This window comes from Phaseolus vulgaris, chromosome 4 (assembly GCF_000499845.2).
Source record: "Phaseolus vulgaris cultivar G19833 chromosome 4, P. vulgaris v2.0, whole genome shotgun sequence".
NCBI lineage: Eukaryota > Viridiplantae > Streptophyta > Magnoliopsida > Fabales > Fabaceae > Phaseolus > Phaseolus vulgaris.
Window position 1 is genome coordinate 39,999,897 of NC_023756.2, and position 11,985 is coordinate 40,011,881.

Below are 11,985 nucleotides of genomic sequence, written 5' to 3' on the forward strand. Positions count from 1 at the left end.
CTAATTCAGGGAAATCAATTTAATAGAAATGGTCATTTGCATGACAAGTCAACATACATGCAATGGTACATCAACCATACTGTCTACTACATCTTGCCTATAGGGTCATCATCCGATGATGATGTAAGTTCAATTACAAAATTATTTATTATTCTCCATTCACTCATCCAAAATTAACACATGTTTTCAAAACAGTATGATATGCCACATGAGACTACACATCCTCACTATCAGCATCATGTCCGTTCTTCTTCTCAAGTTGAATCGTTTCAACAACAATCTTTTCGTCCGTCAGGTGTTTAACCGACTCAGTTGTTCGGATATAGGGATCAACCTCACATGTCATTCCAATCGTCATTTCATCAACCACCTTTCAGCTACTCAACATCTCCATCTCAACAACAATTTTTTGTTGGTCCATCAAATCCCTTTGCAACCTCTACCATGACCCCCCATCTGCCTACAATCCAATGTCATCCATGCAATGTTATCTACCAACAATGCCTTCACAAGTGTTCAGAAATCAGAATGATGATAATGAAATCAAAGGCACTAACGATGACATTCCACCTCCACCACTCACACCCTTCCATCTGAACAACAACCACAACAACGATCACGAAGACAACGAAGAAGACCACCATGTGGCACAGCTTCGCATAGATGATAACTTTTCCTACATTTCTATTTTATAATCATGTATAAATTGTACTTATTTATCATTTAATAAATATTTTTTAAACGCTACCCTATTTATTTATAATTGTATCAATTATAAACACTACTTCACGAACATAATTTCAATTTTTTAAAAACAACAAAAGTATTTTTAATTTTAACATTATTTAAAAAGTACTAAATATTTTACATTTATTACACAACCTATTTTTAATCCAACTTAATTTTGGGTAACTTTGTCTATTGTGAAAAAAAAATTAGTTTTAATTTTTTTTAATATTATTTATTTATTTATAAAATACAAATTTTCACAATATTATTATTCATTTCATGTAATTTTAAACAATTTAAAAATTATTATTATATAATTTTTTTAATTTTAATTGTAATAATGGTAATAATAATCATAGAAATATATAACGGATGATTATTTTTTTGGGGTGAATTTAAAACTATTCACGGCTTCAAAACTAATATTTCATATCAGTTCATGCTGTAAATGTTATTGATATTTAGTCACCTTAAATATGTTTTTTAATATATTTCATGAGTAAATATATTTATTGAAATACATATTTATTAAACTATCCATCTTTAAATAATATTCATATCGTTAATAAGAATATTAATTTCGAATAAAATATACTTTAACTCTCATCTATGTTTTTTTTTTGTTTGGTCTCTCGTATTAAAAAGATTCACTAGTTCTTTAAAATTGTTATCTCATAATGGTATTTTTTAAAGCTGATTTTGCATTATCAATATTAATGGCTGACGTAATTTTATATCTCACCCAGTTTGTCACATGTCACTAAATTAAAGGGCTTAGTGTGATAAACTGATAAAATGATTAATTTGATCTAAATGTACTATTTTCACTGAATAATTTATTATCTTTTATCTTCTTAAATTCATTTGAAATTTGATGAACAAAAAGGTTAAAGACAATATAGAAATAAAATTATTTGAAAATGAAAACATAAACAAAGATCAAATAAAAAAACACAATGCTGAGTGCTATTGTTGAGATTTATCTCAAGATAAAAGAAAAATCTGATTATCATGATAGATTATCCATCAACAGCTATTATCACAGTTCATGATAGCTAAGCATAAAGGACTCAAGCTTATCTCAGAATATGAATTTCTCTTGGTATGTATAACATTTTCATTACTAACAAATGAAGGAAAATAACAGGAGAGAAATGAAAAAGGAAAATAACAGGAGAGAAATGAAAAAGGAAAATTGAAAACTCCCCATTACTTCTTCTTCCCTGCTTTTCCTTCCTTTCTCCTTACAATTTCATCAGCATATTTGACACCCTTTCCTTTGTATGGTTCTGGGGGTCTCCATTTCCTAATAGAAGCAGCAAACTGGCCAACCTCAGATTTGTCAAACCCACTAACTGTGATTCTTGTGTTTTCTTCCACCTTCACTTTGAGGCCACCAGGGATTTCCATCTTAACAGGGTGAGAAAATCCAAGATTCAGCACCACTGCGTTTCCTTCTACCATAGCACGATAACCGACACCAACAAGTTGAAGCTTCTTTTCAAAACCTTCAGATACTCCAACAACCAGGTTGTTTGTAAGCGTCCTATAACATTTATGAGTCAAGTATGAATATATATGAACAAATGAAATATAACTAGGATTCAAATTTAAGCTACCCAAGCTAAAACGGTGATTCTACTCATACAAGAAAAACTTTCATACTTACAATGGAATGATCAATACAGAGGAACTAACATCATTAATAGCATTATGCCAAGCCAAGACAACAAACAAAAGGTACGTATCTGCAAAATGTATTGCACAGATTTGAATGTTTTGAAGACTATTCACAAATCCAGGTACGAGTCTAACTAAAATCCTTTGGGACACTACTATATCTCAAGTTCAATACTAAGAAATAACCAATCAAGGGCTAATTGTAAAAGTTAATTGCAGTGAGAGTGAGATCAGTGTTTCTCAAGCCAGCTATGAAAAGCTGCAAATAACCCAAGCTTTTCATTGAATTACAAACGTGGCGAGAAAGGGGAGGGGAGTTGTGGGAAGAGCATGGGAACCATCAAAATGGAAGTTTTCAATGTGAACTTAATGGAAACTTATCCCGAACATTATTAGTTACTGCTTGTTGTAGAAGGGAGTAGTAAAGGTGCAAGAATAAGAACTATCAGGGTTCCAATAACCAGAATATTCTCTGAGTTCATTAACATTGAATATTGTAATCAGAATATTCCTTTTAAGTTGTATCAAGTTCAGAGTTCATTCCAGAATTTGAATCTATGGGATTCAGGTCACAAGGCCAGCCAACATCTTTATCGTGCATCAATGCTTGCCCTTGCACTACAACATTCTAATTAGAATCAAATAATGGTTTCATGAAAAAACAAATAAGTTATCAAAGATATATTCAAGACCACAAAATCCCCAAATAATATAATCACCATGAATGAACCACTAAATTATCATGATTAAAAAAAGCATTGCCTAATTGACAAGTAAGCCCCATTCTGTATCACTACTTTCCAGTCTTATCTTTCAAGCAATTAACACAATACTAACTACCAACATTTAGCTCAAATAATTTATTGCCATGGCTATTACAAAGAAACACGAACAAATGAACAGTAGGTTATAAATTTACTACTATGATCATGCCACAAACATTGGTGCATTATGCAATGGTGGCAGCAACATATCCTATATTCTATAATCAAATCAAAGCTTTTTTTCCCCATTTTCATCTCAGTGTGTTTAGAAAATAGTTTTGAAATAATGAGACAAAGGTGCAAAGTAATTAGCATATATTAAGACAAAATGGCAATTTAATACTCCCAAATCCTAATTTAGAAAAGAGGTCAGTAAAATGAAGTACCTAAAAAGCCCATGCATTTGATTGGCTCTTCTGGTTTCAACTGCCTTTCTAACCCTTAAAGTCCCTGCCTCTTCCTTCTCAACCAACACTTCTCGAGGATAAGTTAATGCAAGTTCTCCCAAAGGACCTTTCACTTGTATACCCTGTCCTTCCAATTTGACTGTAACATTGGTTGGCACAGTAATTCGTTGCTTCCCGATTCGTGATTCCTTACATTCTACAGTCTTTCTAACGAAACCAGCTTGAGCACCAGGAACACTAGAAACTCTGAGCTTATTTGTCTCACCCACAAAAACAGTCTTCAAATTGCTGAAATAAGACAGCAAACAACTAGTGAGATTTCTCAATACTATATAACATTTACTGTTCTAAAGAACCTTTTCATCACCCAAGAATTATATCAATCACATGAACAAATTACAAGAAAAATAGAGAAAAACAAGAGTGCTGTAAATAGACACAAGGCCAATTTAATTCGACATTTCCCTAAAATTAGAAGTTAATTTCCACTTCATAGCCTTGTAGTGAACGGCAAAATGCACAGTAAAGTGCAACATCCAACTTGAACAGGACGCATGCTTCACATCAACATGTTCGTACAAAAGCAATCAATGAAGTGGGCACAAACAATAATCTCTCAAAATTATTTCTGTTAACAGTAAAATCATGAATACAATTACATTCCCAACTAATGATTTCATCAAGAACTCCCTGTAAGCATACTCATTAAACTTCTCCAAGTCTGCACATGTCGCTAGCAATGTAATATAGCACACTCATAATCATTATTCGTCACATACTTACAATACCACTAACAGACATTTCATCAAATGTCCTCAAAGCAACACCCACTTCATTGAATTCCAAGTTCAGATTCACAACATTATTATCATTGTCCACGAGTAAATCATCTTCGAACCAGATTCTACTAAAGACCCACAATTACTTGAGCCATCACATAATTCTTTAGACCCAATTGAGACTTGAGGCACTCAGCCATTCAAGTGGAAGAAAACTACATTCACATGGTGAAACAGTGAGAGTTCAGAACAGTGGTGTTTCTCAAAGTTTAAAACTTTGTATGCTTCTACGATAAAGGAGCAAAATCCCGTAAAGGGTGATTTTTTTTCTTCAGTGAAATGTAATACTTGATAACCATATAACCGAAATTGAGCATTGCAATGTAAAACTAAAAGTGCTCCAAAACAGAGGGAATTGAGAAAGGGAGGTAGCATAAGTGAAGCAAAGAAGAGAAAGAGAGAGTAAGAATCTTTACCTGATACGAAAAGAGGAAGTAACTGAGGAAGCCATTGTTACACCTTCCAAGGTTGTTCCACCAAGAACTGAAGGAAAATCCTTATCCAATGAAATACTGTTTTTTTTTAATAAAAGAGTGATTGGTAATTTGAAATAACCCTTTGTGGTCCAAGAAATGTTGATGAGGTAGCTCTTATTGGGCTTTTGATTATACTTTTTGGGCTGTGACTTCCTGCACCCAATCAATTGCTTTCTGCACCCAACGAATTTTTTAAAATTCCATTATGTCCTTGTCTTCTTTATTTTGAAAAACGGTGTAGGGTGCAGAGAAACTTGCTTTTCCTCTTTGGTGGTGGTTTGAGATGCAGAGGAGATGGTTTTAGTGTGGTGATGGACGGGCCGTTTGCATTGTAAGGTCCGCCGGTTAACATTGTTGTGAGGTAAGAAGACATTTAAGCTAATTTTTTGCATTTTGTTCGAGCTGAGGTGGTCACGGATACCAATATTTGGAAGCCTGATTTTAACCTTACGGATGCAAGCGTCCGAAAGTCATTGTTAAACACTCCGGATATAAACATACGTAAGTAATTAACATGTGCAGTTGAAGCTCCCGGACGCCTATGTTCGTAGTAGAGAAATGCGTTACGGATATCATTATCCAAAATTGGGTTTTGTATTCTGGATGTACATATCCGGAATTGGATTTTGAATTCTGGATGTACATATCTGGAATAGTTAATTGTGTTCCAGATGTGGGCATGCGGAAGTATATTTTTTGACTTATGGATTTCTATATCCAGAAACTAAGTGGCGGTGGCGGCAGCTGCGCGAAAACGAGTGGGTGCTGTGATTGGGTGCAAATCTCTCTCTTAACCTAATTTCAATTTCATTAAGAACATTTTGATATTTTTACAAACTTAGGGTATTTTGGTATTTTTGCAAAACATGATTCGGTGCCAATTCAAATTGATTCCGTGGAGGAGAATCAGCCTACTTTTTTGGGCCAAAACCCAACATGAGTTTAAGCTTGAGTGATCCCTCCAATGAAACGAGGTCCATCACTCTACTACATCTTCTTTTAATTGTTTCACCAAAAAAAATATTTTAATAAGCTAATAAACTCTTTTATTTGAGGATATACTCTACATATTGTCATGAAGATTGTGTCTAGGGAAAGATACTAGTTTTCAATAATATTGTAAACTGAGTTTCAAATTCTAGTTTAGAGAAGTGAACATTTCATGTTTGATTTAGTTTTGAAGGAGAATTCTTTGAATGAATCATATATGTGTTGAAAACCAGAAAAGAAATAGTCTAGAAGATTGTGCAAAAATATTAGAACATTATTCAATAGTTTTTTCTTGAAAAGATTAAACTAAGAAAAAGTTGTTAAAAAAGTATAACATTATTAATCTTTATGGAATTACATGAAAGACAAATTTTAATGTATATTAATTGTATTTTTAGTGAGATTATGTAATTTTTATTCTCTATGTTTTCTCCCATTTACCAAGTTGAAAAGAAAAACATCTTTTTTAGTCACAAATATCATAAAATAACTATTTATCAACAAACCATTAAAACGATTTTTTTTCTTTTTAATATCTACATTTAAATATGAGGATCCAACAGATATAATTGAAATTTCAGAAACAAAAATTAAATAATCACATTTAAAAAACAAAGAATTTAATTGAGAAGATGTGAGAATGTTTTTTACATTATTTTTTATCTCAATTTTACACCAATGATGTGTTAAATTTAAACTTAAAAACTAAATAGTAAATATTGGTTTTTAAAGAATCTAATATAATTACTTTAAGAGATCAAGAGAAAGATATGGTTTCCATTTAAAAATTTAAAAAAAATCTCTAAACTATGTGTTTTGTAAGCATTGTATACACATTTGAGCAATTTCACACCTCTAAAAAAGCTTGGATAGGGGTCATAACTAATTAAAACCTTATAAGTGTTGCATCAAAACATGTTTGAGATGTGGATAAAAGAAAAGGTATGTATAATATATGAAGAATGAGATGTATAGATCATGCTAAGCCATTATGCTTTTGTTAAGAGCTAAGAAAACACTTTTGAGTTGTTGCTTCAATGTTCAGTGGGAAAGTAGATTTTGGGAAGTTGGCTCAGGTACTATTCTTGGTATGAGAGTAACTAGCTGAGCTTGTGCAAGATACTTCACAACTTTATGCTGTAAAGTGTGTTTGCTTTAAAATATGTCAAGTCCTTCATTCAATACACACACTGTTCTCTGGTTTCAAGACTTCTTTATGTTCATAAATTGGTTTCAACATCTCTCATATTTATCTGTACTTGCCTCCTTTCCTCACATGCAAGTGCATGGTTTTACAGAGAAATTTTTCTGTGAACACAAAAGGATAACTACAAAGCATTCTTCCTTTATCAATAAGGTTTAACATAGTTAGTGATAGTCAAGTTAGATACTTTGTAATGCATTTACATTCTTTTATTAAAATATATTAAAAATTTAGGCCTAAGTTTGCTTATAAACTTATAAAGTAATTATGAAATATCTTTATATTAACGCATCTTCTCACTTTTTCACGTAGATGTTATCAATTTGTATGTAAGATTATATATTTGTAAAACCCGATAATAGATGACTTAATTTTATAAAACTGACTTATAAAATAAGATTAGCATTCACTTGTATATGATGAAATGTTTATATCTTTATCTTTTAAAAAAAATATTTTGAAAAAAAGATTTTTTCTAAAATTTATATCAATTAAGAATTTAAATTAAGTTTGAGTTTATATATATATATATATAATATATATATATATATATATATATATATATATATTGTAAGTTTATGATAGCTTTTGTGCAAAGAAGCTCTTGTGAGGAATATTATGACATCAGCTTTACTGCAGAAGATCGTTATACGCCTTTTCTGCTACGATTGCGATGTTTATGGTCAAACAAATAGCAAATATTAATTATTTTAGGATATTTTTTAAAAAAATTGAAGTTAGAAAATGATATTTCAAAATTATCTTAGAAGTTTTATTTGACTTTAGTAATAAAATAATTTAAACATTTTAAAATAAAGTTATAAGCATTTCAAACCGTTATGTGAAATAATATAGTTTTTGATGTTACATGCACCAACCTGCAACTCCAATATCTTTTAGGTACTTTAAGATTCAAAAAAGAAAAGTTGATCATACATATCATCTTTTACATCCCTTAAAACATATACATGAATGATGAAAGATGTTAAACAGAAAAAAAATATATAAAGAAAAAGATGTTTCCATACATGCACGAGTTACATTATAATTCTTTATGAAAATATTATACTTTCATTATTCAAAATAATATTGAGTTATAATCCATATCACTAAAAAAATGAATAAAAAAAACCAATCAAACGAATCTTTGCTCATTTCAAAAGTTTTTATTACTCTTTTTGTGTGTACATCAACATCAAAGGTTTTCAACTTTGAAAACTACTCTTTTTACACCACTAAAATTTTATTTAGTTAGTAACTAGTTAACTAACTATAGTGAAATGAATTGTTTGCCGTTTAAATTTTTATAATACTTTATAAGTGAATTTTGTTAATTAGTCGTTTTAATCTTCTATAAGTGGAGTTAATTTTATCATATTTTTATATCATTTAAAAAAGGATCGAGTCGATTAAAAATTTTGCAAATCTATTTTACATATATATAATAGTTAGAAACTTTAATCTAACAATTAAAACTTTAGAATTAAAATTTTTTAAAAAAAGTTGATGTAAATTTATCTCTTTCTTAAGAAAAAAAAACACTACAAAAAATTCATTAAATAAAAATCAATTTTAGATAAAAAAAAATAATTAGTTACTATAATAACAAAATTAAATATTATTTTAGAAACTAAATTTTTTTTCTAAATTAATTTTTATTATTGTTAAATAGTTTTTAAATTGGTATATAATTAACTAATAATGTTTTAACTACCAATTATTTAGATTTTAAATTTAGTAACACAAATCTTGATAGCTAATTAGATACCAATTTAGAAACTATTTAACAATAATAGAAACTAATTTAGAAACCAAACAAAATGTTAGTCTCTAAAAATGTCTCTAATTTAGTAACTATAACAACTAATTATTTTTTTTATCTAAAATTAGTTTCTATTTGATAATTTTTTTTTGAAAAAGTTATATAAGTACGAGGAAAGAAGTTTAATAATGAGTAACACATCCAAATTTAACAATCCCTTCAAAATGACATGATATTTTAGCCTCTAATGAATCTTTATTTGTAAATATTAATAACATTTTACTTGGAGAGAGAATCAAATGTAGCAAAACATTTAAACATTTAAGCACTGTAATGAATGTTTATTTGCTCAATTTTACATTTGATAACTCTTTTATCTATACATAAAAAGTGTAAAGAGAAATAAAAAGTATGATTATTTGCAAAGAAGGGACATTATTATAGTGTATGTGGATGTTAATTAGATGTTAGCCAGCATGCAGGTTGGTTAGTTTAGAAGGAAGGTCCTACAGCACTGCAACATATGCAGGTAGGTGGCATGATGGTGTGTACATGTCCAACAAAGAAAAGAGAAAAGGTGAGGAATCCATGAGTGGTGTCTACCATTTCCATCATTCCACTCTCAGATGTTCAAATTTTGTTGCCAAGAGTGGTCCATAGGTGGTGGCAAGTCAATGGAGACAGGCTGAGACTGTGTGCCTCAAAATTGGGGAGCCTAAGAGAGAGGAATCCACGCTTTTGTTTTCCCTCACCCCACGCGTGAATATACTATACTCTGCACCCTTTTCGGGTTTCAAAACCCAATCATCCTTTTTCACCATAACTCTTTAAAACAGACCCTTCACATAGTTTTTCTTAGCCAATTAACACCACCATCATCACTTTCTTCCAAGTTAAATCCTAAGGCCAAGGGTGCCTCAAAAACCACAACACAACACACTACTCTCCTCCTTTTCTTGCATAGAGCCTTTCATTTCCATACAAGAAGGCTCACTTGTTTCAGTTTAAGCTACACAAGCAATGTCTGTAAGTCCCTTCTTTCTCATATTATATCTCTTAGAGTACACACAACAACCACAGAATGGTTTAGTTCATACCACTTGTTTCTGCCTCTGAATAGAAGCTAAGACTGAGATTGGTACAATGTGACACTGCAGAATCATTCATGCTATAACGACTTTGAACATGTATATCTAATGAATGATTGGATTGTATACAGTTCAGAAATACTTTTACTCTCAAAATAACATTTGTTTTTTTCTTCATTATTGCATTGGAATTTCATGACAGCACTTTTTCATCTGATATTTGTGCATAGCTTTAAATATTATCTTGACAAATATTTTTCTTTTAGAAAGTACTAACAAGCATTTTTCTTTGCAGAATATGATAGAGGTGAGAGTTCCAAATCTTGACTGTGAAGGATGTGCTTCAAAACTAAAGAAAGCTCTCTTCAAACTCAAAGGTACATTTTTGCATAAGAAATTCTGTGTTTTTTTTCTTCTGTTTTTTCTTTTTGGGGCCCCCTTTCATTTTCTGGAGGCTCTGGATTGAGCTGGTAGACATGGGCCATTGAAGGGTAACAGTTGTGTAATGTGTTGCTTATCTTTGCATTTTATTTGGGCTTTAATTTCCAAAGTCCCCACATGCATTCCTCACTTGCTTTGCAAGTGTAGAACCACAAGTCAAGAATTTGGTACACCATACCATTCTGGGGTCCATGCAGACCTTCCTGTTGCCAGTTGGGCTCCATATTTCTTCAGACATGTTTTCCAATCTAACAAATTAGGTGGCTCCTCTGTCACACCTTAACCAAACAACATTAATTGTCATTACAGGTGAAAACAAAAACAGCTCTATAGGCTTTCAAAAAATTAAAAACTTGATTAATGTTAGTTATATACAACTATACATCTTTAGTTCTTGTTTCATTACTTTTTATAATGTGTATTCTATTACATGGATAAAAGATGTCTTAAAGTGTACAACTTTCTGGTTTTTTTGGTAGCAAAAAAAAGTGAATCACATTTCTTTCTTCATGAAAAAGTGAACTCAAGAGAAACATGATATGATGAGCTCTCATTCAGCATGGAAATAAGCATACCCAAAAGCAAGCAAAAAGTACTACAAAGTATACAAAGTGACTTTTACTTAATCTGAGTTGGGTCATCATTCACCATATGTATAATTGAGTTAGTCATGTTTCTTTAACCACCATGCTTAGAAATTTAGCTTTTTTAACTTGGAACATAGTTATACTTACTACTTTTTATTGTTTTCAAAGATGAGTTATGTAAGTGTAAGAACTCAAATCAAGATTTAGTTAGTAGCATATCAGAATGTATTATGTTATGATATTTGAAGTTTGAATGTGTGATTTGCAGGAGTAGATGAGGTAGAAGTTGAAATGGAATCACAAAAAATAACAGTGAGGGGTTATGGCTTGGAGGAAAAGAAGGTTCTGAAGGCAATCAAACGTACAGGGAAAGTGGCAGAACCATGGCCATTTCCAGGGCATGCTCATTTTTCCTCATTTTACAAGTACCCTAGTTACATTGTTAACCATTACTATGATGCACACAAAAGTGAAGCAACCAATGGAGTTCACACTTTCTTCCACACCCCTGCAGTGTATTCAGTTGCTGTGGCATCTGATGAAGCCTTTGCTTCTCTCTTCAGTGATGATAACCCTCATGCTTGCACTATAATGTAATTGACTTAGACCAGTTTTATGCATACCTTTTTCCTCACTTCAGGTTAGTTTCTCTTTGAAGAGAAAAAGAAGTTGAAGAAGAAGAAACTGAATGAGACATTTTCTCCTAGGAAATTAGAGTTTGTTTACTATTGGTTGATTTTTTTTGCCAATTTTCTTGAGTGTATTGTCTTGTGCCTCCTTTTAATATCCAATGAGTTTCTTGGTCAATTTCTTTTTTGTGATGTTGTGTATAATTTACATATAACAGAGTGGCCATACAAAAAGTTAATGTGAAGAAGTATGCCAAGGGAGAGAGTAAAAACATGTTCATTAATTAAATTTGAATAAAAAAACTTTGAAAAATGAATTACTTCATTTGATAAGTGGAGAGTTTGTATAAAAAAAAATAGAAACAGAACATACCTCTCCAAAATGTCTT

The 11,985-nt window shown here is 31.1% G+C and overlaps 2 protein-coding genes across 4 annotated transcripts; one reads left to right on the top strand and one right to left on the bottom strand.

Annotated features, from left to right (window-relative positions):
* Positions 1–1,707: 1,707 nt before the first annotated feature.
* LOC137837636 (large ribosomal subunit protein uL6c) lies at positions 1,708–4,985 on the bottom strand. The gene is made up of 3 exons (XM_068646703.1): positions 4,836–4,985; positions 3,560–3,868; positions 1,708–2,275 (listed from the first exon to the last, which is right to left on the bottom strand). The coding sequence occupies exons 1-3, from the start codon at positions 4,868–4,870 to the stop codon at positions 1,939–1,941; spliced, it is 681 nt and encodes a 226-aa protein (XP_068502804.1). The 5' UTR covers positions 4,871–4,985; the 3' UTR covers positions 1,708–1,938.
* Positions 4,986–9,448: 4,463 nt separating this feature from the next.
* On the top strand, positions 9,449–11,774 carry LOC137837637 (heavy metal-associated isoprenylated plant protein 31). Of its 3 annotated transcripts, none has more exons than XM_068646704.1 (3): positions 9,449–9,877; positions 10,235–10,316; positions 11,236–11,774. In XM_068646704.1, exons 1-3 carry the CDS (start codon positions 9,872–9,874, stop codon positions 11,562–11,564), a joined length of 417 nt encoding a protein of 138 aa, XP_068502805.1. In that variant the 5' UTR covers positions 9,449–9,871; the 3' UTR covers positions 11,565–11,774. The 3 variants fall into 3 exon arrangements, with proteins under 3 accessions (XP_068502805.1, XP_068502806.1, XP_068502807.1); XM_068646705.1 differs by lacking the exon at positions 9,449–9,877 and adding an exon at positions 9,900–9,989; XM_068646706.1 differs by lacking the exon at positions 9,449–9,877 and adding an exon at positions 9,926–10,038.
* The last annotated feature ends 211 nt before the right edge of the window (positions 11,775–11,985 follow it).

Excerpts from the sequence above, each read along its gene's own strand:
- LOC137837636 (XM_068646703.1), bottom strand. The coding sequence starts at position 4,870 with ATGGCTTCCTCAGTTACTTCCTCTTTTCGTATCAG. Across the intron at positions 3,869-4,835 it reads ACTTCCTCTTTTCGTATCAG|CAATTTGAAGACTGTTTTTG; the intron begins GTAAAGATTCTT and ends GTCTTATTTCAG. Across the intron at positions 2,276-3,559 it reads CAAATGCATGGGCTTTTTAG|GACGCTTACAAACAACCTGG; the intron begins GTACTTCATTTT and ends TAAATGTTATAG.
- LOC137837637 (XM_068646704.1), top strand. Across the intron at positions 10,317-11,235 it reads AGCTCTCTTCAAACTCAAAG|GAGTAGATGAGGTAGAAGTT; the intron begins GTACATTTTTGC and ends TGTGATTTGCAG.